Below are 27,905 nucleotides of genomic sequence, written 5' to 3' on the forward strand. Positions count from 1 at the left end.
AAACACGGCAAAACGATGTGTTATCCCTTATTTCTCTCTTTTATTTTTTTATTTTCTGCGCAAAAATTCAATATTTTTCAAACAAACAAAACAACAACAGCAGCAGGACTTCGGCAGGACTCACATCGAAGGATAACATATTAAATTTGCCAGCAGCTTTTGTCGAAGGATCTCTCCTTTGGCTGGCAAAAAAGGGACAATGCCATAAAGACAAGAAATCAATTCCCCCCTCCCCTCCCCCCGTGCGTTTCGTGCGGAGAAAACAATTTTCTAACAATAAAAAATTGCCCCAGCTATGTCGAAGGACGATGTCCTTTAAAACGGAAATGTGGCAAGCGAAACAAATCATAAAAAAAAGGCGCAAAGGGGCCGCTGCCTGCGACTGGCGACTGGCGGATACCCTAGAAATGAAATACAGAAAACCCATGGCTCCAGATCTGTGGCAAGGGGGAGGGGGGGACCTGCCTCCGGATTAGTCATTTGAGCGGAAAGCCTTGGCTTTAATTGAGTTGAAAAAGTCCTTTCTTTGGCAGGGCTGTCATTGACAACTGTCGCTCACAGGATGGACCCCCCCCCCCCCCCCACCCCCCCTCTCCTTGCCACACATGCTCCTGGCAACTAATAACGAGCCTCATTTCGTGTAAATCGATAAAGTTGCAAAAACGAAGAAAACTTTACTTTTGTTGCCATAAAAGTTGTCCTTTCTCCCGTGTCTGTGTGTGTGTGTGTGTGTGTGTGTGTGTGTGTGTGTGTGTCTGTGTGTGTGTGTGTGGCAACATTATCGCATGTTGCATTGCCGTGGAGTCGTGTTGACAATTGAATTATTTATGGGCTTCACTCAAAGGGGTTTTTCGTCCTTTTTTTTTTTGTTGGCGAATTTATTGAATTCCTTCGGCATCGCCCGCTGCCCGCTTTATGCAGTTTATTGGCGATTACATTCACTCCAACGGCAGGACAGCGCCACGTCTAAGGGTCCTGCCATAACCCCCCTGCCACCCCCTGCCTCCCCCCCTGCTGCTCCAATGCTCCCCTTGATTGTCATCGTTTGTGGAAATTTGATAAGCGCCTTTTTGTTGCTGCTCTCTTTCTCTGTCTCTAGACATGTCTCTTGTGCTCTCCGTGTCCTGCGTCCTGCGTCCCGAGTCCTGCCTCCTCTGTTTGTTTGCCAGCGCAAACTTTTGCTTGTTCGTGTCAGGACTTGGATCTTTTTTAATAATGCGGGTTATGTGATGGATTTATTAAAAGCGTGTCCTCGTGTCCCTGTTTGTCTCCCCCCCCCCCCCCTCTCTCTCCCCCTCTTTGTTTGCCCTAAACTTTCTCTCTATGGAGCTTCCCTTTTCAATTAGTTGGCTTTGGAAAATATGCTGTGGCATGCAACTATTGAATGCCAAGTGCCTCCTGCCAAAAGTTTTAGACCCCCCATGACCCCCTTTTTACGAGCCTGGGGGGGGGGGAGAGGGGCGACATATGTTTCAGGGCAAACCGAAATCAATTTGCTTACATCACGACCTTGGGGCATGCCACAGTCGCCTCTGCGGTCTGTTATTATGGCCCTGCGACTACTAAATTATTATGAAGCGGCCGCTGGTCGTTAATTTGCGGACAAGAAATCGCAAATAATCGCATTAAATGGGGCCATCCACCCATAAGGGGGGCCACAAAATCGATAAAAATCTACCACAACCCACCCTGGGCTCTGCCCCCTCGTTGCCCCCCTCGTTGGCCCCCTCGTTGGCCCTCCTTTTTCTTCGTATAACATTATGATGATTATTTTTTATCGCCGCGTCACGCGATATTTTGTCGCCGCGAACCTCCGTGAAGGAAACGGAAACGCCGCCATGTCGTGTGTGCAAGTGTGTGTGTGTGTGTGTGTGTGTGTGTCCTAGGCAAACATTTGCCTACACATCTGTGTGTGTGTGTGTGTGTGTGTCTTTTGCAAATGACTGCAGTTAAAAAGCCATCAAAAAGCGAGAAAAAAAAAAAACATATACAAAAAACTCGCCATTTAATGTTGCCACCAATCCCTGCCCCCAGTGTGCGTGTGCGTGTGTCGATTGCCACAAAGATAATGGCAAAGTCATGTCCCAGGTCATAGGCCATCAAAAAGTTTCAAGAAAAGGCATGAAAATGCTTTCAAACTCAAAAATTAAGAAAATTCAATATTTTCCTACCTCAAGGATATTCAGGAATTTTTCTTGCGATTGAATGCAGGGAAAATGAATCTCTTTGAATGCCATTGAAAGGCCAACCCGCCAACGGTTGGATAATCAAGAGCCGCCTAAGCAGATCATCCTGCGCCTGGAATGGCTGTGAGGCAGGGCGGGGGAGGGGGTGGCAAGGCAAAAAATCAATGTGCCCCAGGGCTGGGACAGGCGCCGTGGCGTGCATTATGTGGCCACATGCAGGAGGGAGGGAGAGAGCCAGAGGCAGAGAGGGAGTGTATATCCCTGGAAGGGGCGGGATGGGGGGGTGGCCGTGTGTGTACAAATAAACAAGGCAGTGACCAGCAGGGGAGACGGCCACCTGACCACAGCAGTGCCACCCGGTGGCAGGCAGGCAGCAGGCAGGCTGCAGTCGGTTTACGTTTAATGCCCATATATTGTTGCCTACTTTCGGGCGCAGTGCCACCCCCCCCCGCAGGACTCCATCCGTTTGCCACTTTTTAAAGCTCTTTAAAAGTGAGCAAACTTTTGCCGCACGTGTGTGGCACGGCCACTGCCACTGCCACTGCCACTGGACGTTAGTTAAACGTATGCCCCTCTAGGCCCCACCCCCCTCTCCCCCTCTCTCTCTCCCCCTCTCTCTCTATATGGTTTGTGTATTGAAAATTGGATTTTCAATTGGTTTGCAAAACGGAAATTAATTCGGGGGCGCAACGAAGCCGAGGCACCGGGCAACCGGGAGGCGTAAATGAAGCCATGACGTCGTTGGCTCTACCCCTCCCTCTCTCGCTCTCCCTCTCTCTCGTCCTGGACGTCATCGTCCTCGTGTTGATGATGATGGCGGTGGAATGACCAGTGGCATTCGCTGCTTCTTCCGGCTCCTCTTTCGCGCCGTGCACTTTAATTAAATTAAGTGAATTTCGGCTCTGATAAGCGGACAAATGAATGCCGCGCGCGATTGGAGGTGCCAAAGAAAGACCAGAGAGTGGAGAGCGGAGAGTGGAGAGTGGAGAGCGGAGAGCGAAGAGGTTAAATGAGCAAATGAAACGCAAACATGGCAGTCGATACAACGCCTCTGCTTCTGCCCCCCCCTTAAAAGTTAATCCACTTAGCCCCCAAAAATTCTATGCCACATTTTTCAATTAATTCGCAAAAAGTTCCTCTAGGGTTTAAAGCCCAAACGAGGCCCCCACCCCCCCCCCTGGGAGGCCCGTGGGATTCAGTTGCAAATCCCAAAAGTATGCGGAGGCTCCATTGAATGCAACGGCCGCTCGAGCGGATGCATGATTGAAAAAAAAACATGGCGTGCCAGGGAGGCTCGTCCTTTGTTTCCCAGGGAGATAAAGGGGGGGGTGGGGGTGGGTTGGGGGTGCCTGCCATATGCATTGGCTAGTTGAAGGCGAGTTCAGTGACTGTTGCACGGCCATGCCCGCCCCCCTGCCATTGTCTGTGCCTCCCCCCCGCCTCCCCCTTGGGCTATTGTTTTGTCATGGGGCTATCTACGTCTCTATCTCTATCTCTCTCTCCATACGTCTCTCTCTCTCTCTCCCTCACTCTCTCTCTCTCGGTTCTAACAAATATTGACCATTTGCCTTTAGCCAATTTGTTTGCATTTTACAAAAATATTCTCCCATCGGCTGGAAATCGGAAAAATTGCCCTGAATGGTGGAATTTTTTGTTCCCCCCATTTTTAATACAATAAATATGTGCCTTAAAGCCGCTCTTTGCCCTCCCTCTCTCCCTCTCTCTCTGTCTCTTTGGGTATCATTTGCTGGCTGCAATTGCTTTTTGATTATCTCGATTTGTTGTTTGCCTTATTGGTGGTGGTGTGTATCTGTGTGGCAAATAGTTTTCAACTCTCTTCCCGCATGTGTGGGTCCCTCTCGGTTTGTCCCTCTGTGTGTGTCCCTGTGTGTCCCTGTGTGAGTTCTAAAGTGCCAAAGCTTGTACTGCCGTTAGTTTGTATTACCATCCTCCTTTTTTTTGGGGCATTGGACCGGGCAACAACAGTTTCTGCTTATGTTTTATGTAAAGCCTTAAATGGAGTTGCCTCCGTTGCATTCCGGCCAAGGGGGGGACACATGGCATGTGATGGCCAAGTGGCTTATCATGAATTGTACCGATCGGCAGCACCTTGGGCCTACAAATCGTCCTGGAACTGCCTTAAAGTTTCCACCATTTCAAGCAACTCTTTGTCTATCCCTCCCCCCCCCCCCCCCCTTGCTGCAGCAGGACTCCTTTTTAATGCATACCAAAGTCGAACCACTAAACAGTTTTAAATTTGCATAAAAATCCGTTTTATTAACATTCAAAGACGATTCGTATCGCGGCTAAATTGAAGAAAAGTAGCTATCGCCCCCGTCCCACCCCCTCCAGGGGGGGGGGGGGGCCTGAGCAAACTTCGAGTCAAGATTGAGTCAAGAGAGGGGCTAGGGGGGCTGGGAAAAAGCCATGTAAATGCTCTTAGGATCCAAAAGGAAAAAAGCGTAAGAAAAATTCCTTTTGCACTCAACAAAGAAGAAATAAATAACTTTCGAGTCAGATTAGCCAACTTGTCACGAAATGCAAAATGACATTTAATACCCTAGGACCTGGGGCCGGCGCAAGGACATCGTCCTGAGTGCTCCAGAGTCCTGGCGCCGAAGGATCCAAGACGCATGTCTTGGCCAAATGGCAATGCGATACGCGACGATATACATGACTGGACCTGACTTGCACTTGGCAGGAGAAAACATGAGAAATTCCTTAGCCCAAGACAGCCCCTCCACCCCCCCTCAGCACTCGTGGAGCCAAGGCGACATTGTTTCGAGACGGCGAAGAAAAATGGCTCTGAAATGCCATCACTATAAAGCCCCAACCCCCCCAAAAAAAGGGGAAAAGTAATCATTGCAATTTAAAGCGGATAATCTGCAGCGGAGGAGGCCATGGCTACGGCTACGGCTACGGCAGGATGCCAGTTTCAGAGTCCTGCAATGCAAATATGCTGTCTGTCGCTCTGTCTATCTCGCTGTCTGTCTGTCTGTCTCTCTCTCTGCTGGCTCCTTCTCTCCGCGTGCGTGAGTGGACACCATTTGCAATTTTCACACTCGCTTTTCCGTTTTTTTTTTTCGCACCAGACGGCGGAGGGCGGAGGGCAAACGGAGAAGCAGCCATGCAGATTACAATCGAAATGACATGAAAATGTTTAGTGTGGCGTGTGGCAAGCAAAGAAAAAAAAAGCGACAGAGAGAAAGAGCGAAACGGAAGAAAAGTGTCCACCCGGCAAGGGGGGGGGGGGGGGTCTGGGGTCCACACGGCTTGGCTTCCACAAGATAATGTCTGCCAGAAATGCAGAAAAATAATGTCTTGTTCGATTGTGGGGTCCCTTTAAGAGGGTCCTTTAAGGCCATACCTCGTCCTGCCATATAATGCCATTTATCAAACATTTGAGCCAATCAGCAGGCAATTAGCCCACTTTCGATGGACAACGAGTGTGAAATGCTCTCTAACAAATTGCATTACAATTTGATTGAAGCGAGCCAGAGGCCAGAGGCAGACAGCTGCACAGATACTTGCGCAGATACAGATACAGATACAAGTACTGCCACACAGCTACAAATGGCAGTCAATCTGTGGCTGTTGTTGGCTGTTAAGTAAACTCAATCCAAGCATTAAATGACAACAAATAAACCAAAAAAGTGCCTGCCTCCTCATGTGGCATGCCTGATTGCCAGCCTGTGTGTGTGTGAGTGTGTGTGTGTGTGTCAACAATAAATATTTTGTGAATTCCAATCATTTTCCTTGTGTGCTGCACAAATATTTTGGGCCTATATTAGTACATAAATTTGGATAATTAATTAAGTTAATGGTGGCTCACTTTTTAGTAGTTTATCAAATAAATATTCGTATATTCGTTTGGAACAAAAAAAATAGAAGAAAAAAACCCAATACCGAAATGCAAATTGTTCCGACAACAATTATTTGTAAGTTAGCGTCCGGTTTTTGTCGGGAAAGTCCATAAATCTTGTGCAGCTTTCATTGCGTCATAAATTTGAAATGCCATCAACAGCAGCGGCAGCCCCACCACTGGGTGGGGGGTGGTGGCAGGAGAAGCGAAAAAAAACCGAGTTGCTACTGTTGCCAGCTCTGTTTGCTCAACGCCCCAATTGTTGGGGGTCCCGAGGTCCTACCCAGAGCTGCTACCAGGACCCACGTCCTCGTCCTCGTCCTGGTCCAAGGCAAACAATCAATTTATGCACACACACACACACACTCCTGAATTGTGTGTGTGTGTATTTGTATTTTTTTTGCCGCTCCACATTCGTGGAGTCGCCTCTCGAGTGCAAATATTTGTTAACTTCATTTGCTCTGAATTAAATATAATTTACATGCCTGCCTGCCTGCATGTTGCATGCCCCAGGGCGCATTAGCTCTCACTCTCAGACTTTTGGTCATAATAATTATTGTTGACATTTGGGCTTACCCTACCCCCACCCCCCACCCCCCTCGCAAGTGCAAATGAAGTGCAATTAAAAATGAATTTCCAAAAAAAAAAAACAAAAAAAATGCCAGCTCAAAGGGAAATTGCAAACGCATTTGCATGCAGTTAATTGGTTGCATGCCCCATGAGTCACCTGTCGAAGGGTCACAGTTGAGGGCCCAGAGACTGTCCCTCGTCTCTCCCTCTCCCCTTTAATATATTTCTAATAAAATCAAATAAACCTGCCCCTGATGGTGGCATCGCCACAGGAATTGAGGTTAAGCGCCACAATTTGCGTTAATCATAACATAAATTAGTGCCCCCCCGAAATCAAAGTCTGTCTTTGGCCTCTTTTTTCCCTCTGTTTTTGGCCAACAATTTGCTAACAATTTTTGTGGTTGTGTTTTTCTTTTGCAGGGCCGCTGTAATCGTGAGAAACCGCCGTGCAAATACTTTCATCCACCACAGCATCTGAAGGATCAGCTATTGATAAATGGACGCAATCATTTGGCCCTCAAGAATGCACTGATGCAACAGATGGGCATTGCCCCCGGCCAGCCGGTCATATCCGGCCAAGTGCCAGCCGTGGTGAGTGTCCCCCTCTTCCACCCCGCCCCCCCACACACCCAGAGGGCCCCCCTTTAATGCTGTCCTTGTTGTCGCCACCTTTTTGCAGGCCACAAATCCATACTTGTCCGGGATACCGGCCAATTCGTACAGTCCGTACTACACAACTGGACATCTGGTGCCCACCTTGCTGGGGCCCGATCCGTCGGCCGTGTCCGCCCAGCTGGGGCCGGTGGTGCCGCAGGCGGTGCAGGTGCAACAACAGAAAATACCACGTTCCGACAGGCTAGAGGTGAGTTTTGTTTGCCGCAAGGAGAGTGCTGCCGCCGCCTTTACGTTACGCTTACGTTACGTTACGTTTTACGTTTTAATTACAATTTTACTTACGAAATGCCAATGAATGCCCAAATGTCTTACCATTTCGTTTCGTTTTGTGTTTTGTTTGTTTTTTTTTTGTGTATTTTAATTATAATTAGTATTAATATTTAAAAAAAAAACAACAAAAAATATGTGCTATACAAAAGAACAAATTGCGAGCTAAAACAATGATATTGTACAGAGTTTTGAGTTCTAATTCGCACAACAACAAAATCTGACAACGTTCTATAACCCAGAATTGATTTGACAATTGACACACACGCACACACACACACAGATACGCGTCTAACAAACCAAAAAAAAAAAAAGTACGCCAAATTTTTGAAGCAACCCAATCTTGATGTTTGTTTCTCTAACAATTCGTTTTTCCGATTTTTTTTTGGTTTTTTTTTATTTTTTAAGCTCGTCTCTGTCTCTGTCTCTCTTTTTCTTTTGGATCTAGGGATCTGTTTTGCCCCCACCACCCCCCCAGAATTCTCAATTTGGTATCCATTTTGCTAAATTCTAATTGAGGGCTAGATCTAACAGGCAGATCCCCAGCAGACACTCTCCCTCTCTCCCTCTCTCTTTCTCTCTACAAAAAACAGTCCCCCCCTCTCCCCACCGAGCTCGTTATGGTTTTTTGTTTGACGTTTTGTTTGTGTTTTTGATTTCCCTTAATCCTTGCATTCTCGTTGTTCTCTATCTATCTTTGTGCCACCGAAAATTTTGAAAAATTTGACAAAACTAATCGGCATGAAGCAAAAACTAAACAAAAATCAAACCAAATATTGGCTCTAACCACAACAAAAGCAACAGCAACTAAAAAAAAACACTTGCCTGCAAAATCAACAACAAAAATAAAAATAAAATATATATTTATATAAAACCAAAAAGAAATGAACTTGTTACTGAATATCCTTCCATTATTTCCAAAACAACAACAACAACAAAAAAACACACACACACACCTTCTCCGCCTAAAAACACACCACAACACACCAACACACCAACCACCAACCACCACCAACCACCACCAACAACCAACAACCACCAACAACAACCGAAACCACAACTGCTGCCACTTTTGCTATCCGCTGCCAACGCCCGCAACCAACCAACCAACCAACCAATCTGCAATCAACGGCGAATTTCAACAACCAACAACAATCAACAACAACCAACCAACAACCATCAACAACAACAACAATGATAATGTGTGTGCGTGGCGTGTGCGTGTGTGTGTGTGGCTCGGCCCCCCAAACAACCCCACCCCCGTCGCTCGCCCCCACCACCACCACCACCACGATCACGATCACGATCACGATTCAGGTGTGTCGCGAGTTCCTGCGCGGCGCCTGCAAGCGGGCCGAATCCGAATGCCGGTTCGCACACCCGCAGGAGAGTGTCGCCCGCCACGACGATGGCTCGATAACGGTATGCATGGACGCCGTTAAGGGACGGTGCGCCCGTGAACCCTGCCGCTACTTTCATCCCCCCCTGCACCTACAGGCACAATTAAAAGCGGCCCAAACACGCGCCACCGCTGTCGCTGCTGCAGCTGCGGTATGGCTATATACTATATATTTTCTCAATACTTTAACCCCCACCCTACCCCCCACCCCCCACACACCTTTTTGTGTTACCCCCCCTTTGGCCCTTTTTTGTTTAAGCCGCCTAACGTTTGTTTTGTTTTTTCCATTCCAATGTTTGCTGCCTTTCACTAGCGCTGTTTTCGTTTATCTTTTAACTTCAAACAGAGATATACAACAACAACAACAACAACAACACACACACACACACAACTTTACTCCTGCACTAACACACAATCCACCAAGTATGCCATAGATACATAGATACATAGATACACACCCCCCACCCCCACCCCCCAGAAAACTCTACCCCTCTCTATAGTATGTTGTTTGTTGTTTAAGGACTCGCCTTAGGCCGTCCACTAGTTCGAAAATAGTTGATTGAATTTGCTTTAACTTCCAGTGTCCGACGTCCTTTGACCCCCTATGACCCCCCTTTGTAATTTAAAGCAAATTTAATTACTAGCTCCACGCTGCATGCCCAACAATTTCATTAGCTTTAACACAAACCACACACATATTAAATCTGTCTCCATCGACTAAAAATAGTTATAAATACAAGTAGTAGTAGAAAATAGAGATTATTCTCCACACAATTCTGTTCGATATAATGCGGGGGGGGATATATATTCTTATAGAGAAAACATTCAGGTTTTAGTAGAGGAAATATTTGTAGAAAAATCTCCTAGAAATATGGGCTCTTAAGGGGTTATAATGGTGCTATTATGGGGCTCTCCTCTGCCTGCCAGATACAGATTTATGCCAGATTTATCTTCCATTAAGGGCATTCGCGTACACAAAAAAATTTCCACAATTCTGTTCGATATAATGCTGGGAAATATATGGTCTTTAAGAGAAGATATTCAGCTTCTAAGAGAGGAAATATCAGAGTGTTTTGGAGGCACATCCTAGGCAGAAATTATTTTAGAAAAATCTCCTAGAAATATGCAGATAAATATCATAGGTTATGGGGATATTAAGGGGTTATAATGGTGCTATTATGGGGCTCTCCTCTGCCTGCCAGCTACAGATTTACGCCAGATTTATCTTCCATTAGAGGCATTCGCGTACACAGAAAAATCCACACAATTCTATCTATATCTAGATAGATATAATGCTGTAGAATATATATTCCTATAGAGAATAGATTAAGGTTTTAGCAGAGGAAATATTTGTAAAAAAAATCTCCTAGAAATATGGGCTATTATGGGGTTATAATGGTGCTATTAGGGGCTCTCCTCTGCCTGCCAGCTACAAATTTAGGCTAGATTTATCTTTCATTAGGGGCATTCGCGTACACAAAAAAATCCACACAATTCTGTTCGATATAATGCTGGGGTCTTTTAGAGAAGATATTTAGGTTCTAAGAGAGGAAATATCAGAGTGTTTTGGGGCACATCCTGGGCGGAAATTATTTTAGAAAAATCTCCTAGAAATATTCAGAGAAATATCATAGTTTTTGGGGTTATAATGGTGCTATTATGGGGCTCTCCTCTGGCTGCCACCTACAGATTTATGCCAGATTTATCTTCCATTAGAGGCATTCGCGTACACAAAAAAATCCACACAATTCTGTTCGATATAATGCGGGGGAATATATATTCTTTTAGAGAAGATATTCAGCTTCTAAGAGAGGAAATATCAGAGTGTTTTGGGCGGCACATCCTAGGCAGAAATTTTTTTAGAAAAATCTCCTAGAAATATTCAGACAAATATCATAGATTTTGGGGTTATAATGGTGCTATTATGGGGCTCTCCTTTGCCTGCCAGATACAGATTTATCTTCCATTAGGGGCATTCGCGTACACAAAAAAATCCACACAATTCTGTTCGATATAGTGCGGGCAAATATATATTCTTTTAGAGAAGATATTCAGCTTCTAAGAGAGGAAATATCAGAGTGTTTTGGGGGCACATCCTAGGCAGAAATTATTGTAGAAAATTCTCCTAGAAATATGCAGATAACTATCATAGTTTATTGGGCTATTATAAGGTTATAATGGTGCTATAAGGGGTCTCTCCTCTGCCTGTCAGCTGCAGATTTATGCCAGATTTATCTTCCATTAGGGGCATTCGCGCATCTACACAATTCTGCTCGATATAATGCTGGGGAATATACAGTCTTCTAGAGAAGATATTTAGGTTTTAGCGGAGGAAATATTTGTAGAAAAATCTTTTGGAAATATTCAGACAAATATCATAGTTTATGGGGCATTTAGGGGGCTAAGAGGGGGCTCTCCTCTGCCTGACAGCTACACCACTCTAGTGCCAAGTGCCTTTGGGTATATACGGCTATATGTAGGCTCCTCCAGGGCTCTAAAGGGGGACTGAGGGGAGTCTAAAGACTATAAATATTAAGCCTACATACGTTGCTATTAATCCCTATTTCGGGCTAATGGCCAAATCATCATTCCACAATCGCGTAATACAAGTACGCATTTAGATATTCCTTTTTGTTTGTCTAGTAATAAATAATTAAATGCTGATAAATTATAATTTTTGGGCAACAAAATATAAAAGGTGGCAAGCGGTATATAATCCCCAATGTGGAGTGGCAGGGGGGTGGGGGAGCGGGAGGGGAGCGGAAAAATATGTTGAGGCTCGCATAAAACACGCCATAAATGTTGATTTTCGTTCGGGCCAAAATTAACATTTATTATAACGCGTTAAAACTTTGAGCACGCAGCCAGCCGGCAAGAGAGAGAGTGAAAGAGAGAGAGAGAGCGTGAAAGAGAGACACAAGCACACGTACGTGATTGCCACGTGTGTGCCGGAGCCAGGTCCTGGCTGGTATCCGTATCAGTGTACGTGTACGTGTCCCTGTCCGTGTCCTGGCTGCCAATGCCGTTGTACTTAATTCGCGACTTAATTGCTTTCTGCTGGAAATTTATTTGACGCAACAACGTTGTTGCACGGCAGCAGGGGAGACAGGGGTGGCAGCGGGGAGCCAGGTAGATGGCACACATAATTGCAGCATAATATCGCATAAAGTGAAAAATTGTTGCAGCATTTTAGGCGTAATTCAATCGAGGCTTTTCCGGAAGGAAGCCCATCCTCCCCCCTCCCCTCCCCCCTACGTGTATATTGTATGAAAATTGTCCTTTGACACACACACACACACACACACACACACGAGCATAATTGTATTTATGGGTCGTCGTCGTTTAATGCGATTATGGCCCTGAAAAATGAAAGAAATTAAACGCTTACCTCCCTACCACCTCCCTCCCACCTCTCTCCACGTTTGTATTTTATTTTGTAAAATGGTTTACACCCCCCAGCCTCCCCCCTTCATGCTTTACCGTAGCTTGTTGATAACCCCACTCTAGTACTCTAGCTTTTCCCATCATGAAAACCCCACAAAACGTGTATCTTAAGTGATTAGAGATTAGAGATGGTAATGGTTATAGTTTGGGGCAGGTTTAGACGGGTCTTAGAGCCTTAACGATCGATGCAGCGTTGCTGTTTCATTGTACACTCTTGAATAGTTTGTAATTTCTCATTTGGGGTATTCCCTTGCATGACAAAAGTCGATATTTATTGTACCCAAAAACTATTCAATGTTGTTATCCACTCATCCAGCCTATATAACCATGTAAATATCTATAGATATCCCAACAACAACAACAACAGAAAACAGACCCCGACACACACGAAACTGTATTCCGTATTTATGATTTACAACCCCCCCCTCACCCCTCACCCCTCACCCACCACCCCTCCAAAAGTTTTCTTTGTTTTGCCCCATATGTCAATCGACGGTCCCACCTGCCGAGCAAAAAACTGCGGAAACAGCCGCCTGCTGTTCTTCTGTTTTGCCCCAAAAATGTAAATGTCAACCTGTACTGTGGCCCCCATTCACACAGGACAGAGGACACGGGACAGAGGACACAGGACACAGGACATGGACACGAACGACATGGATTAGTCTGGCAGGATAACGTTTGAACCGGAAAATTAACTAAAAGCTGAGATTTCCATGCCAATGAATTGTCCAGCACAGAGAAAGAGGTCTGATGCCGAGCCAGAGGCGGCCTGTCGGCCTGTCGGCTGTTGTTTTTTCTTTATAGACTCGACCCCAATATCCACACACACACACACACAGATATACACAGATACACCCGTGGCCCACCGAAGTTGTCGCGCCCAAGCGAATTAATCCATTTGTAGCATTCATTGCCAGAGACAGGACAAGCAGCAGCAGCAGCGGACCAAAAACAGAAAAAAAAGAAGCCTCATGTCTCTCTCTCTCACTCTCTCTATCCCTTTCTGCCTCTCTCTACGTGCGAGTTCATTTAAATGCAAATTTTGTGCAGTGCCCCCAAATGTATGCTAAGGTTTTTTGCCCTTTCGTTTTTATTTCTGTTTCGTTTTGGGTTTTAGTTATTAGACACACACACACACATAGGTACCCAATTGCGGTGTTAAACGCATTAGCTTGGGCTCTACACCAAAAATATATGGCCCTGGCTTACAGGGTGGAGGAAAATCAGGTCAAATCTTATTCCAGCAACGCTGCATCGGTAGCGCCCCCCCCCCCCCACCACCACCACCACCCCCCTTCACTACGAGTGTGTGTCAAAAGTCAAATCGATTGTTGGTTTTTATTGCAAACAACTAAGTTAGTTCTAAGCTAAGATCTAGAGTTTAAGACAGAAAGAATGCTCTCTATCTCTATCTCTCGCCCTCTCTCACTCTCACTCACTCTCTATCTATCTATCTAATGCGTTCTTTGGCCAGCTTTGCAAGGCTTAATTATATTTGAAATATATTTCTAACAACACTGGCTTTGAGTTACGCTTTCCACGAGATTAATTTCCATGACATTTGCAGGCCAAAAATATTTAGTTTTATTTAAGGTCCAACGATATTCAAGCGGAAATCAGTTCAATTTTGTTGTTGATTTCTGCTTGATTTATCAATAAATAATATGGCCATATTATTGTACGAATATACATATATCTAAACAATTTGATTTGTTTCTATTATTTTACTTATCCGAATATCAAAACACTTTTCCGTACTCTTCTACTATTATGTATTTTTCATCTGTTTGCACAAAACAAAAACGCACACACACCCACGACCACGCACACACACACACACACACACACATACTGTAAACGCTTCAACGATGGATGGCACACAAAAACAAAAAACTGAAAAAATTCGAAAATTGGACACAAAATTAAATAATTGATGGGAAATGGAAAAATATGAAAAAAAAAAAAAAAATTAAATTGTGACGACACTCGATATTATGGAACCATTTATAATTCATAATGGAATTTGGAAAACTCTCTCTTAATGCACAAAAAATCACACACACACACACACACACACAGACCTCACCTGTTACGGCACACCACCACCCACACCACCATCACCACCAGCAACAACTACAACAACAGCAACAACAACAACAACAACAGCAACAACAGTTGCAACAACAGCTGAACAACATCAACAACAACAACAACAACATCCACTGCAGTGGCGCAACCACATCAACAACAACAACAACCACAAACAACGCTGCCGCCGCCGCTGCCGCTGCCGCCGCCGCTGCCGCCGCCGCCGCCGCCGTCATGGGCCATCACCATACAGCAGCACTGGAAGTGGGCAAGAAGCGGGCAGCGGACACAGATCTGTTTCCACTGGTATTTTTTTGTTTGTTTTTTCTTATCCTTTTTTTTCACTTTGTGTTTTCTGTTTTCCGTTTTTCTGTCTTTTGTTTCGTTTGATTTCCGTTTTTTTTACATTTTGTGGTTGATTTTTGCCTTTCATTTGATATTCTCTGATTTTAATGCTTCCTTTTTTTTTGTTTTGTTGATTGTTGAAAATAGTTTTCCATTTACGTTGCATGCTTTTAGGCGGGTGAAGAATATATTTCACTTAAGCTAACGATCTGTTAGCCGCCCCCCCCACCTGCCCGCCCCCCAACAATACGGGTTTGGTTTTTTTGTTGTTGAACCTTCCGTTTGACATCCGTTGGAATGCTTTCGAACCACCGAAACCCCACTACACCTTCAGTCATTCATTTAGTCATTTATTCAGTCACTTAACTGCACATCAAAGTGCCCTCAATTAACATTGATTATCAGCATACCCCGCCCCCAACCCGCCACACACTCACACTAATCAGCATACATACACACAGGCATTCCACAGCGTGGGGCATGAGGGGCATGAGGGGCATGATATCAATCACAAGCACAAGCACTCGATTCATTCCATTCACGTGGCACAAAAGTGTTAATTAAAATGATTTAACCGATAAATGCGCCAAGGCTGGGGCGTGTCTTCTTTCTTTTGGGCCTTTCCATCTGCCTCTTGCCACTTGCCAGCTGCAACTGCCACAGCTATCGCTTTCAGTCGCTCAGTCGCTCAGTCGCTGCCGTTGGCTGTTGCTTAATTGTTTAAGTGCTTTTGCTGGTTAATTAGTTGCAACATGCATATATCCTTGATTATCCTTTCGCCATCATCGCCTCTACACACACACACACACACCCAGCCATCCACCACACCCACGCACACTATTTAGGACTAAGTATATATATATACCTATGAATATAATTGATTGAACTGTGCGAAGGATATATCCACTAATTTCATTTGTGTTCTTCTCTCTCTCTCTCTCTCTCTCTCTCCCTCCGTTCCTCTTCATTTTTGATCTTCCACACAACAACACACTCTTCCGTTCGATTATTCTCTCTCTCTCTCTCTCTTCCACTCTCTCTCTCGCTCAATCAATCTGCAATCAATGTGTGTGTGCGCCTAACCCTCTGATCATCAATCAACCAATCAACAAATTCCGTTATAACCCCAACAACTACAACTACAACTACAACAACAACAACAAATCAAAAAAATTATATCATTCACTAACTGAATAATCAACCAAAACCAAAAACCAAAAACCAATCCGATAAATGCCACAAAAAGATGGATGTTAAAACGGTTGGTTCATTTTACTATGAAAACTTCGTAAGTACTCCAACAAACAACAACAACAACAACAACAACAAAAAATTACAACAACCAAAGAAAAAACACCATAAAATATGTATATCCTGCATAAAATACGCAACTTTTGAATGCAAAAAAGAGCCTGACAAAAAATTGGAGAAAAAAAGCTGAACGGAGAAAGGCTTTTCCTTCACAGCTTTTTGCGCCCTTTCGCTACCTTTCGCATGGAAATTTTGCTTCGAATTCGCTTTCATTCATTATTTTTTCGTTTTGTTTTTTTTATATATATATATATATAGCGTTTATTTCTTATGTCTCTCCCTCTCTCGTTTACGATCGAAAATTGGCCATAGAAAAGAGAAGAATTGTAGTAGAAAGCAAGAAAACTCAAAATCAAGCTCGTTTTTAAGCAATTTGTTGTTAAAGTATCAATACACATATATAAACGAATGTAGAAAAAACTAAAAGAAGGTCCAAAGAGAAAACTAATGGCTCTCTGTATTGCTCTCTCTCTCTCTCGCTCTCTCACTTTAGCAATTCTCTGGAATGGTGCCGTTCAAACGTCCAGCTGGAGAGAAGTCTGGCATTCCAGTGTATCAACCCGGTGCGACTACGTATCAGCAGCTAATGCAGCCCTATGTTCCAGTCTCATGTGAGTATCCCCAACAACAACAACAACAACAACTACAACAACAACATCAACAACAACCACAACAACAACAACAACAACAAGTACTACTACAACAACAACAACAACAACAATTAGCGTTAAGTAGCGCCATAACAACAACAACTACAACAGCAACAACAACAGCCAGTAATAATATTAATAATAACAACAACAACAACAGCAGTAATAACAATAACGCCATTCACGTAAATGCTGTAATTGCTACTGCCATCAATCCATCAATCACAACCGCATCAAACGATCAATCAGCTGCTGCAGCAGAACCCACTAATAAACCCAGTGACGATAGTCACGATAACGATACCGATAACGATAAAGCTGACGATGGTGCTGCTGACGAAAAAGAGAATGATATTCCAAAAGACACTGACGAGCACAATGAAACATCGAAGCCAAACCCAAGCCCCCCCATCGATTGTAATACAACACAGACAATTGCAACAGCAGCAGCAGCAGCAGCTGCAGCTGCCACAGACTCAGACCCAGACGCACAGGAGACACAGGCAGCAGCAGCAGCAGCAGCAGTGGCCACCTCATCCAGTGGCAGCTCACCCGCCCCCTGTCCAAGCCCACCCACTGACAGCAGCCTGCTGCCCCTGCCGGTGCCCCAGCCGCCCAATGGGGACAATAACAATTACCTGTCCTATATCAATAACAATTTGACCAACGGCCAACGGATCAAGTCCGCCAGTCCGCCCGAAGAGTCGCTCAACGACGAGGCAGACCAGGCCCCAGCAGCAGGTGGGGCCTCCCTGACCTCGACCCCTCGTGGCTATAGCAAATACAATGGCGATGCCTACCAGAGGGCCAGCAATGCCGCGTACTCCATGAATGGCCACAGCACTGGGATACTGCCCACGCCCACCAGCACCGCGCCCACAGTGACGTATCAGTCCCAGGCACAGGCCCAGGCACAGGCTCAGGCCCAGGCCCAGGCCCAGGCACAGGCCAGTATGCAGCGCATCAACTATGCCATGCCCGCCTACAGCTATGCCAATTTGTACTCGCCCTACAACAGCGGCACCTCCTCCATCGTGAGCATCGCCGGCAACACGCCCTCCTATGTCCAGGCCCAGATGCAGCAGCAGCAGCAGCAACACCAGCAGCACCAGCAGCAGCAGCAGGCCCAAGCGCAGGCCCAGGCCCAGGCCCAGGCTCAGGCACAAGCGGCCTATGCTCAGCAGGCTTATGCCGCATATGCGGCCGCTGCAGGACTCACGCACACACAGCCCACGGCAGCCGCTGGCGGCTACTATGCCGATCCCGCTGCCCTGGCCAAGGAGGTGGCCCAAAAGAACTACGCCCTCAAGGTGGCCAGTGCCGCATCGGCGGCGGCGGCGGGCAAGTCGGGATCCCACTCGGCGGCCGCCTACACAGGCATGACCCTCAACAAGGGATTCGTGGCCGCTGCAGCTGCCCCGCAGCCCGTTCAGGCGCCACAGCCGCAGGCCGTCTCCATGGCCACCCTGCTGCAGATGCAGGCTCAGGCCCAGGCCCAGGCCCATGCCCAGGCCCAGATGCGGCAGATGGGATCCTTGCCCAATTCGGGCATGTCCACGCCCATGGCGCCTGGCACGCCCCTCCGCTCGGCCAGCGCTGGCGGTGGCCAGGCGCCGCAGTACTTGTCGGGGCCTGCGGCCGCCTCTGGCGCCCTGCTGCGTGCCCCCTCGCCCATGCAGTATGCCGGAGCCCAGGGCTACTTCTATCCGGGCGTAATGTCCGCTCCGGCCGCAGCCGCCGCCGGATATGCCGCGGCCTATGCCATGCCCTCGAGTCAGGCGGCAGCGGCGCAGCAGTATGCTGCAGCAGCAGCAGCAGCTGCCGCCGCTGCGGCCGCCCAGGGGGGAGCCCCAGGTCTGAATCCCTACAAGAAGATGAAGACGTCCTAAAAAGGGACCCCCACGCCTCCCCCCCCCCACACACAAGACACAACTGTACTTAAAAGCTCTCCCGTCACACATCGAAGACGTGAGAAATATGTGCCTCAGAAGTAGAACGATTAGACTTTAGTTTTTAGACCCCCCCACGCCCCCAACCCCCCATCGTAACCCTCGATCGCGCACAAGAAGGCTTTGAAAAAGCTCTCCCACCCCTCCCCACTAACACAAGCGCGCATGCTGCCCTGCCCCCCCCCCCGGCCCCCGCCCCCCTCGTACTAACACAAATGCCGCGCAGCTTGCAACGAACGAAAACTCTTTTGCCATTAAGTTATTAACGAAAGGAAACACAAACCTCACTGTGGACTTGTAAGACAACGAAGAAGAGAAGCTTTCGAAAAGCTTTCAGAGAGCAGAGACACACGACAGGAAGAAGACGAAGACGAAGATGATGATAGATTTACTTAAGTTCCTTCTCTGGTTAGAAATTAGTCAAACGCTAAACAGAAACAAAAGAAGATAAGAATAGGGAGATCGGCGAAAGGCAATGTGATAGCACACCCCCCCTCCCCCCCGCCAGCACACCAAACAAAGGCGAAAAAATCAATCCCAGCTGCTGCTGCTGTTGTTGCTCACTCACGCCAGAATGAGCGCTGGCTCTCGCTCTCTCGATGAGCTGGCTCTCCGAAAGCTCTATACAGATCCGCCTGCTGCTGCTGCTGCTGTTGCTGTTGCAGTCGCACTCGCATAAATGCAGTAACCGTTCCTCTATTGCTCTTCACCCCGTCATCTCTTGAGCGCGCTCTCGCTATCGCTGTCTCTCCTTAAATGTTTACATAGATAGCGGCCATAAATATCGTGAATGCTGTTGTAATTGTTTTAATTAAATTGTTGAGCAACGAGAGAATTGTGCATAACGTAACGGAATATTGTCTAGTTATATAGAAATACTACTACTTATACGATATACATACATCATAGCTGTACGTGCTGTATGCTGCTACTATCTACTATATTTATACACACCCCCACAGCCCACAGCCCACACCCCACACCCCACACACTCTGTACTCTTCTAACACACACACACACACACACACGCTCATCCGCTCATACACCCATACACCCATACAGACTCTGTAAGAGAAGAAAGAACGATCTGTAATCGTATATTTAAAGCCTCACTAAACCACAGATATCACTCTCTAACACACACACACACACACCACGCACACTCTTAAGCCACCCTTCAAAATTAATTAATTCATTAATCAACATTATGTTTTTCAAAAATTTAAACCCAAAAAAGAAGTATGTAAAACTTTTCTTTTTCATTTTCGTTCACACACACCCACACACACCTTATCGCTATCTTTCAATGTATTTGTAAATGTTTGTTCTTTCTGTAATCAAATGTTAAAAAGAATAAAATCATTGGCAAACAGAATTAAGTTTTTTTAAGTTAGATCTCTCGTGTGATTATCAGTTTATCAGTTTCTCTCCCTCGCTCTCTTTCTATCTTCTTTACATATGTAATTTTTATGTTTTATTTATATATATTTTATGTAAAAGAAACCAGTTTTTAATGTAGTTATTACATAAATAATTTATTAAGAAAAACAAAAAACAAAAAATAGAAATAAAATTTTTTGCCACTGACTTGCGCGCACTCACCTAAGTCTTAGACACACACGCCCCACCAGCACCCCACAGCCCACAAAAAAAAAAGAAACATCCTTACATTATGTTATGATAAATACTATAATCTCTGTCTCTCTCTCTCTCTCTCTCTGTAAAATTGTTCTTAATTGAAGTAATTCTAAACAGATTTTTAATGTGTTTTTGCCACTAATTCTTATCCTAATTCTAATTCTAATTTATAGTTTCGATAGTTTTTATTAATGTTTTATTTGAAATATATATCGTGTTTTTATCTATCAAACAACAACAACAACAAATATATATCCTATTCTGTGTGTTGGTATTCGACTTTATTCGATTTGATTTAGTTTTTCCGTTGTGCCGCTTTTCTCATTCATTCCAACCCTTTAAGTACTACGATATATCCGGAATAAAACCAAGAAAAACCACCCCCCACACAAACACACAGACACATACACTTGCGCTTAACGGCAGAGCAGCACTCGTATACACGCCCCACGCCCCCTAGAGCTTTCCCCCCCCCCCTCCTGAACCCTTTTCATCATCTTCTTACATCTGTATATGTTTTAGCTCTTAGTATAATGGCAATGGCAAGCAAAATGAGTACGCTAACGGTAGAGAGATCTATATATCTATATAATAGTTGTAAACCTCTGAGCAATATATATCGTACCATATTTATCTGTATCTGAATGTATGCCTATGTGGGCCAGCTAATTGCTTGGCTTATTCAAACTATACTCGATAAGAACGATGCTTAAACATGCAGCGAGACTGTACTCCCAATATCTATGTCTTATATCCTCTATATGTATGTCTTGCCTAACATTTACTATATATACTATATATATACATATGTATGTGTGTTGTACCCAACAGAAAACTAACAGCAAGAACACAATCTCCACTGCATGGCGCAAAGATAATACAAATAACAAATGACATGCATTCCAGAATCTAAGACATATTTTACTCCGCTTAAGCACCCAAAAATAGAGCCTCTCCCCCCCCACACACACACAAGAACTGCTTCAATTACAAAATACAATATAGAAGTGCCGTTAAAACGAGAAGAATACAAATACAAAGACTAGGGATAAGCGAGGACTTTTTGCTGAATTACAGAAACCACATTTAGAGGCTTCTTCTTTTTTTAGATCTTGTTTTCTCTCGATAGACAAAAGTACAGTACCGTCCAAAACGTAGCAAAACGTAGTTTATTGGCGCACTCTCTCTCTCTCCATTTATTTTTATTTATTTGTAGCACACATACACTGAGAGAAACACTATACGATTTAGAGTAATTTCTGCTTTCATCATCGACCACAAATGTGAGAAAAAAAAGAGGAAAAAAAATATATATATATGGCAGATATAAAAATGCATGTTGCATAAGAAGAAGAAGAAGAACAAAACGATGTTTATCGAACAAATTGAATTCATGACATATTTAACCAGACATGCATACATATATAATGTATACACACGCCTATAAACAAGCAATAAACACACACACAGACACACAACCACACACAAACACACACACACACACACACACCTATGAATATATGTTATATGTATGTGCTAACATTAGTCGTACGATTATAAAAGGAAAACAAACAAAACAAAAAAAAAACAAATTATATTGAAATTATATTATATACGTTTTATTGTAAAAACCGTAAAAAACAACTTGTTGGCTTCTTTTACTTGAACATCGAACCTTGAACCTCGAACCTTGAACCTTGGAAAGTGATCGAAAAAAAAAAACAACCGAAACTAACATTCTCCGTTTCTCTCTCTCTCTCTCTGTCTCACCCACTACTAATCCATTAAAAAAAACAACTGTTTTGCCGTGTGTTGTCTCTCTCTCTCTCTAACTGTTTAACATATAGTTTATTATTTATTCCTAAGTTGGTATTACTCATTTTGCTCACGTGCGAGGCCGCCAAAAATACTTGTACTTTTCTTACGCTTCTTTTACATTTAACAATCCTCCGCTCTCAATGTGTGCTCTCTGCTCTGCTCGACCATATATCCACACACACACACCACTTTAGCCACCTCTTTTATCCTTTTGGTAGAAACACACTTTTTGCCAGAGAAATATTACTGTATGGCTTAATAAACCCGAAGATACTCTCTAGAGTTAAGCGCTTTTTGTAATGTTTTCAAAGAAAATGCTTCGAATAATTTATGTATCATTTCCGCGTGCCTATTAAATACTCTGATTTTGGTTTGAAGGCCCCGAAAATACTCAGGAAAATAAATCTTATGGAATAGTTGGAGTTTGGCATTTTTACGAACAAAGTTCAGAACATTTTCCATGTTCAAAGAGGAGGGAATAAGCCTTAGCCTCTAGCCTATTCGGTTCTGCCTTTAACACTTTAAGAACCACCAGTTCTTCCTCTCTCTTTTCACTGGATTTCCCACAATAACAGAAGTGGAATGTCCCATAATCAGGGAAAGAGTTTCTCCGCCCAGATTTGGGCCCCTTTTCAGGACCTCCAAAGGTCTCAAAATATACCCAATGATCCAAGTTTCCCTCGAAGCCTTTTCTTTGGCCTCATTGCAAAAATCAAGTACAGTAGTAGCTCTGTCTCTCTCTCTCTCTCTGCTGTCGATCGCTGGATGATGTTTTTGCGGCGAGAAGTATTTTGGTTTGATTTTTTAATGAGTTTCGATTCGATTTTCTTGATTCGTTTGTTGTGTAATTTTTCAGCATGTGCTCAATGAAAAAACCAGAACTTTTTTGTAGCAAGTATTCTACCGATTTGAACATGAGTATGATGTGTATTGAAACCAGTGGCTGTATCTTTCCATCCTCTATATATACGCATCTTTCTCTCTGTATCGCTCGCTCTCGCTCTCGTACTCGCTCTCTGCCTCGCTCTCACCCACGCGAGGGAGAACGATATATCTACATAAGTATATATGTAATACATACATTCCGTTTTGCTCACACACATAAGTATATAACTCTCGAGTATGGCTTCTGCTCAAGTGGCATGTGGTATGGTAAGCGCACTCCTAAGGTAAGCTGGTGCACCTGCCCCCGCCCCCCGCCCCCCTACACCCTGATTCCCGCTATATATAGTATATATACATATATAGAGTGCAATCATATATACATAAATAGATGCTAAGTATGTCTAATAACATTTTGTTTTTCGTAGATTCTCGTTTGTCGTTTAACAGCTTCGATCGGAGATTGATGTACGATTTTCCTAGCCCAAAAACACACACAAACAAACACACACACACACATACACACACATAAGAAATATGTTATTAACATGTGTCCTATTTTTTTTTGTGTTGTTTTGTATTTTTTAACTGACTTTTTCTTTCTTTTTTTCGCCACAGCAGGATGTGAGAAAAATGTAACACACACACACACACACATACAAACACACATATTTAGATAATTTTTGTAGTGGCAAAAAGTGCTTTCTAGGTTGAAGTTTTGCTTTGTGGAAGCGACACACGTGCGAGAAATGCTTGAGAACGACAACATCTAATATATATCGTATCGTATCGTATCGTACAACTGCTTCAACTTTTGCCCGTGCTGGAAGATCAAGAATAAATACATATATATATATATAGTCCCATAATACTCACTCTCACACACACACACACACACACACACACACAGACAGGCAAAATGGTAAACCTCCCTCCACCGAAGAAAGTTTATCCAAGTTTTCTCTTTTCAATATCGTATATCTATCTATCTATGAGATTTTATTGACTTTTGCAGGCTTGTTTGTATTGTATTTAGTAAGTATTTGCATTATTATTCTCTGTGTGTGATGTCCCTGCTCCCTGCCACGCCCCCTTTTGGCTCATTTACAGTGCTTTTGGCTACAGTTTGAAATGCGCTTCGAATTGCTGCTGGCGCATATACATATATATTTATTTAAATACTTTTAATGCCTTGTTTTTATTTCAGAGTTTTTTGTTTCAGTTTTGCTGCTTGCAACCGGCTTTAGTCTCCTGCTTCATTTTCGTTGTTTTTACTTGTTTTTTTTTTTCTCTAATTACCTTTTTATTTGCAGCGTGAACCTAACTCTGCCGCTAACCTGGCTTTTACATACATATTTCCTGCCATTGCCACCCCAAACCCGCCCCCGCCCCCGCCAAAGAGTATGCTACTGTTTTATAATTTGCCTGCTGCTTGCCCACTCCGCGGACTGTCCATAATCCTCGATAGTTTTAAGTGCCACCTGCCGCCTTTGTTGCAACAACAAACAACAAGCCGCACGAACCGAAGGCAAACAGTTAATTACGTACAGGCCAAGGATGGCATGTTAACATTTATTAATTCGTGTCCTTCTGCACACCCCAGGATACTATTTGTTCTTGCCCCAGTCGTGTGTGTGGCTTGTTGTTTCGCCAGCCTAATTTTAAGACTTTAAATAATGCAAATATTTAAGAAAAGAAAAAACAACTAATTTATTTTCATTTCTTCAATGGATTTTATACACACAGAATATTCATTTTTCAATCATTTTTCTACCTCTTTTTTACATGCTAACACACACATGCGCCAAAAATATAAACAAATATAAACAATTCTCTCACATTTTTTTGCATGAAACAAAATATTGACATATATTTAATTTATCAATAACTGCAATCACGCACGGAATTTTGGATTGAAATGCTGCATGGAAAACCAAAACGAAACTAAAAACCAAAACCAAAAAAATACAAAACCCCCAAAATTAAAACCGATTATGTGTTTTGTTCTCTTGCACCACATTCACACACACACACACACACACATACGCATACGCATTTTGTGTGTGTGTGTGCTACCATATACCATATATAAATATTTATCATTGCGTTTTGCGGCATGTTTTTCGGCTTTATGATACAATAATACAATCATGGCTGAATAGCAAATCAGAAAATACCCCTCAACGCCTCCTGTGTCATCTACACGGATGCCAGTGGACAGGTACAGGCCTAGCCCGCCCCCCCGCCCCCCACATTCCCGCCTGCCGATTGTTAATCTTAAGAACCCCCCCGCCCCCGTCAAGGAAATAAAACACAAACTGGGAGCAGCAGCAAGTAGAAGCTAAGAAAGTGTAGCTGTATGTCCATCCTTCGTGTTAATCAAATTAAAAGCTCGGCGGCCGCTCCCTCAGACAAAAGCGCCGGCGGCAGAGTGCGCCACGGAGCGAAGCCACTGCCAAAGGCGTTGCCCAGTGACGTTGGACGTTGGACGTTGAGGATGATGTCAGGAGGCACACCTCTGTGTCATAGCTGTTAGCGCAGTTGTTAAACAAACAAACAAACACACACCTGACACACACACACGCTGACACACACACTCGTCATCGACAGAGCTCTACTCCTTTACTGTATATGTATATATGTATTGTATGTATATGTATCTGTGTATTCTCTCCATAGCCCAACCGGAACGGGGCGTCTTGTACACTCAGAGTCCGATGCTAATGAACGGCACCTTTTACATAATTAGGTATGAAAGAGGTCGAGTCCGAACCCAAACACTCCCCTCCCCCACCGCCCACTCCTTCTGCTCGTCTCTGTGCGTGCTGCTTCGGCTTCGGCTTGGCGCAAGCTTTTAAGCTTTAGCTTTAGCTTTTCGTGTGCATCGATCGTCCTCTCTTCGATTTTGATTTTTGCCTGCTCCTCTCTCTCTCTCTCTCTCTCTCGCAAACTCTTTTGCTCTGCCTTCCAAGCGAAGTTCGACTTTCGAATTTCGAATTCTCGACTTGCAGTTTTTCGGCTTTCGGCTGCTTTCGTTATTGTTTTCCCTCTCTCTCTCTCTCTTTGTGAGGCTTGAAATTTCTTTTTGGCTTTCGGCAGCTTTGGTTTTTGTTTCCTCTCTGTCTCTGTCTCTGTCGCACTCGCAGCCCTGACATAATGATGGTAAAGAAAAATTAACCCAACGTATGTAATACGTTCTCTCTCTTTCTCTCTTTTTTTTCTCTCTTCTCTCTCTTTTCTCTTATATTTCTAGTGCCGCCTATTAGGATATGTAATTGTTACAGCCTTCTAGTATCGCCCCCCAAGTAGAACCTAAGATTCAGATCACATTTCTTGTATTTCCCCCCTCCATTACCGAGTGAGTGAGCAGAACAGAATATAACAAAAAAACAACAACAACAACAAAAAAAACGAGGTTTCTTATAGGCTTTTTATGGGCTTTTTCCAGCTTTGTCCGGCTTTTCTTCGCTCAGTTTTACATAAAAAAAATTAAAAAAAAAATACTTGCTGCTTCCCCGAATGTGTTTTATTTCGTGGCAAACTTTATTTCTAAGCTCTGCGTTTAAGTTTCCTTTAAGATCCACAAACACACACAAACACCCCCTCCGCCCCACATCAAGTGCCCCTTACGGCGGAATCACAAAACCCGTCCAGAGACATTTTTTTTTGATTCATTTGCGATGCCATTTTTATGATTTATTTCTACCTTACGCATTTCCTCCTAGAGAACTACAATTTCTACAGTATTTAAGTCGAACAGAAAACTAGATTAACATTAAATAAATACCCATGTGAAAACCGAAAACCGAAAAAAAACGAACCAGTTACAGTTATTATATAGTACCATAAATAGTTAGTTAGTGATATTTAACAACGACTAACATCCGGAACATCCACCAACCCAAAAACCATCAAAGCAATTGTAAACCCGAAAAACCAAAAAAAAAAAAAAAAAAAAGTATTTATTATAAAAAAAAAAAAAAAAACCATTAACCATTTTCAAATATTATAACAATATAACTAATTTGTGCTCTTTTTCTTTTCTTTTTTCTGCTCTTCTCTTTTTTTCGAAACTGAAAAAACCGATGATATATCAAAAAAAAAATACCTATTCCCCGAAAAACCCCAAAAACCAACAAAAACAACACAAAAAATTATGTTTGAAAACAAAAAAAAAAAACCTTTATGATTTTCCTCTCAATTCGGTTACCGTTTGCATCCTGCCATACATATCCCCCCGACACGAAACAAAAACCAACCTCATGTCCTCAAAAATCGATAATCTAGTTACTGGACACCCTCCCGGTGTGCCAAGATTTTAATAGATCTATGTGCAGTCGGTTAAATTGTAGATTCGTTCATTTAACTGAAGGTAAGTGCATGTGCCTTATGTTCTGTACCTTCTGTACCCCCTGTATCCACTTTCTCCTTACTTTCCCTTCTTTTATACTCACATACATATATGCTTTTAGTGCTTTCTTATTCTAGAGATTTGTTGAGAAGACCTTTCCGACTTCCGACTTTTATTCTGATTTGTAGTTAGGAAAACACGAACATTCATTTTTTTACCGCTGCAATTGGCTGACGTTTTTTTTATTGAATTTTTTGGGAAAATCAATTTCTGTGTACTGTTATTTTTTGGTTTTATTTCGATTTTCGTTTTGGCTTAATCGAAGGATATATCTATTACAAACACACACAAAGAAATACACCAGAGAAAATGATAAAAAAAAAAAAAACAATGTAGAGATCGAAGATCGGATGACTTTCACAAGGGTTTTGTTACGATAGAATGTCTCCGTGTCCCACTCCTCGTCCCCT

The 27,905-nt window shown here is 43.7% G+C and overlaps 1 protein-coding gene across 6 annotated transcripts in view; it reads left to right on the plus strand.

Annotated features, from left to right (window-relative positions):
• The window catches only part of LOC6604707 (muscleblind-like protein 2a), an 85,252-nt gene that overhangs the window by 56,288 nt on the left and 1,059 nt on the right, over positions 1-27,905 (plus strand). Inside the window, exons 2-7 of one of the 6 annotated variants that reach the window (XM_026985699.1) lie at positions 7,039-7,209; positions 7,298-7,480; positions 14,483-14,797; positions 16,641-16,758; positions 25,247-25,305; positions 27,372-27,456. In XM_026985699.1, the coding sequence (XP_026841500.1) occupies positions 7,039-7,209; positions 7,298-7,480; positions 14,483-14,797; positions 16,641-16,758; positions 25,247-25,305; positions 27,372-27,456 (931 nt within the window). Of the gene's footprint in view, positions 1-7,038; positions 7,210-7,297; positions 7,481-8,877; positions 9,187-14,482; positions 14,798-16,082; positions 16,125-16,640; positions 18,687-25,246; positions 25,306-27,371; positions 27,457-27,905 lie in introns of those variants that run through there. The other 5 variants (XM_026985700.1, XM_026985696.1, XM_026985697.1 and 2 more) reach the window with 5 other exon arrangements.

The sequence above is a fragment of the Drosophila persimilis genome, unplaced genomic scaffold (genome assembly GCF_003286085.1).
Source record: "Drosophila persimilis strain 14011-0111.01,24,50 unplaced genomic scaffold, DperRS2 tig00000002-arrow-pilon, whole genome shotgun sequence".
NCBI lineage: Eukaryota > Metazoa > Arthropoda > Insecta > Diptera > Drosophilidae > Drosophila > Drosophila persimilis.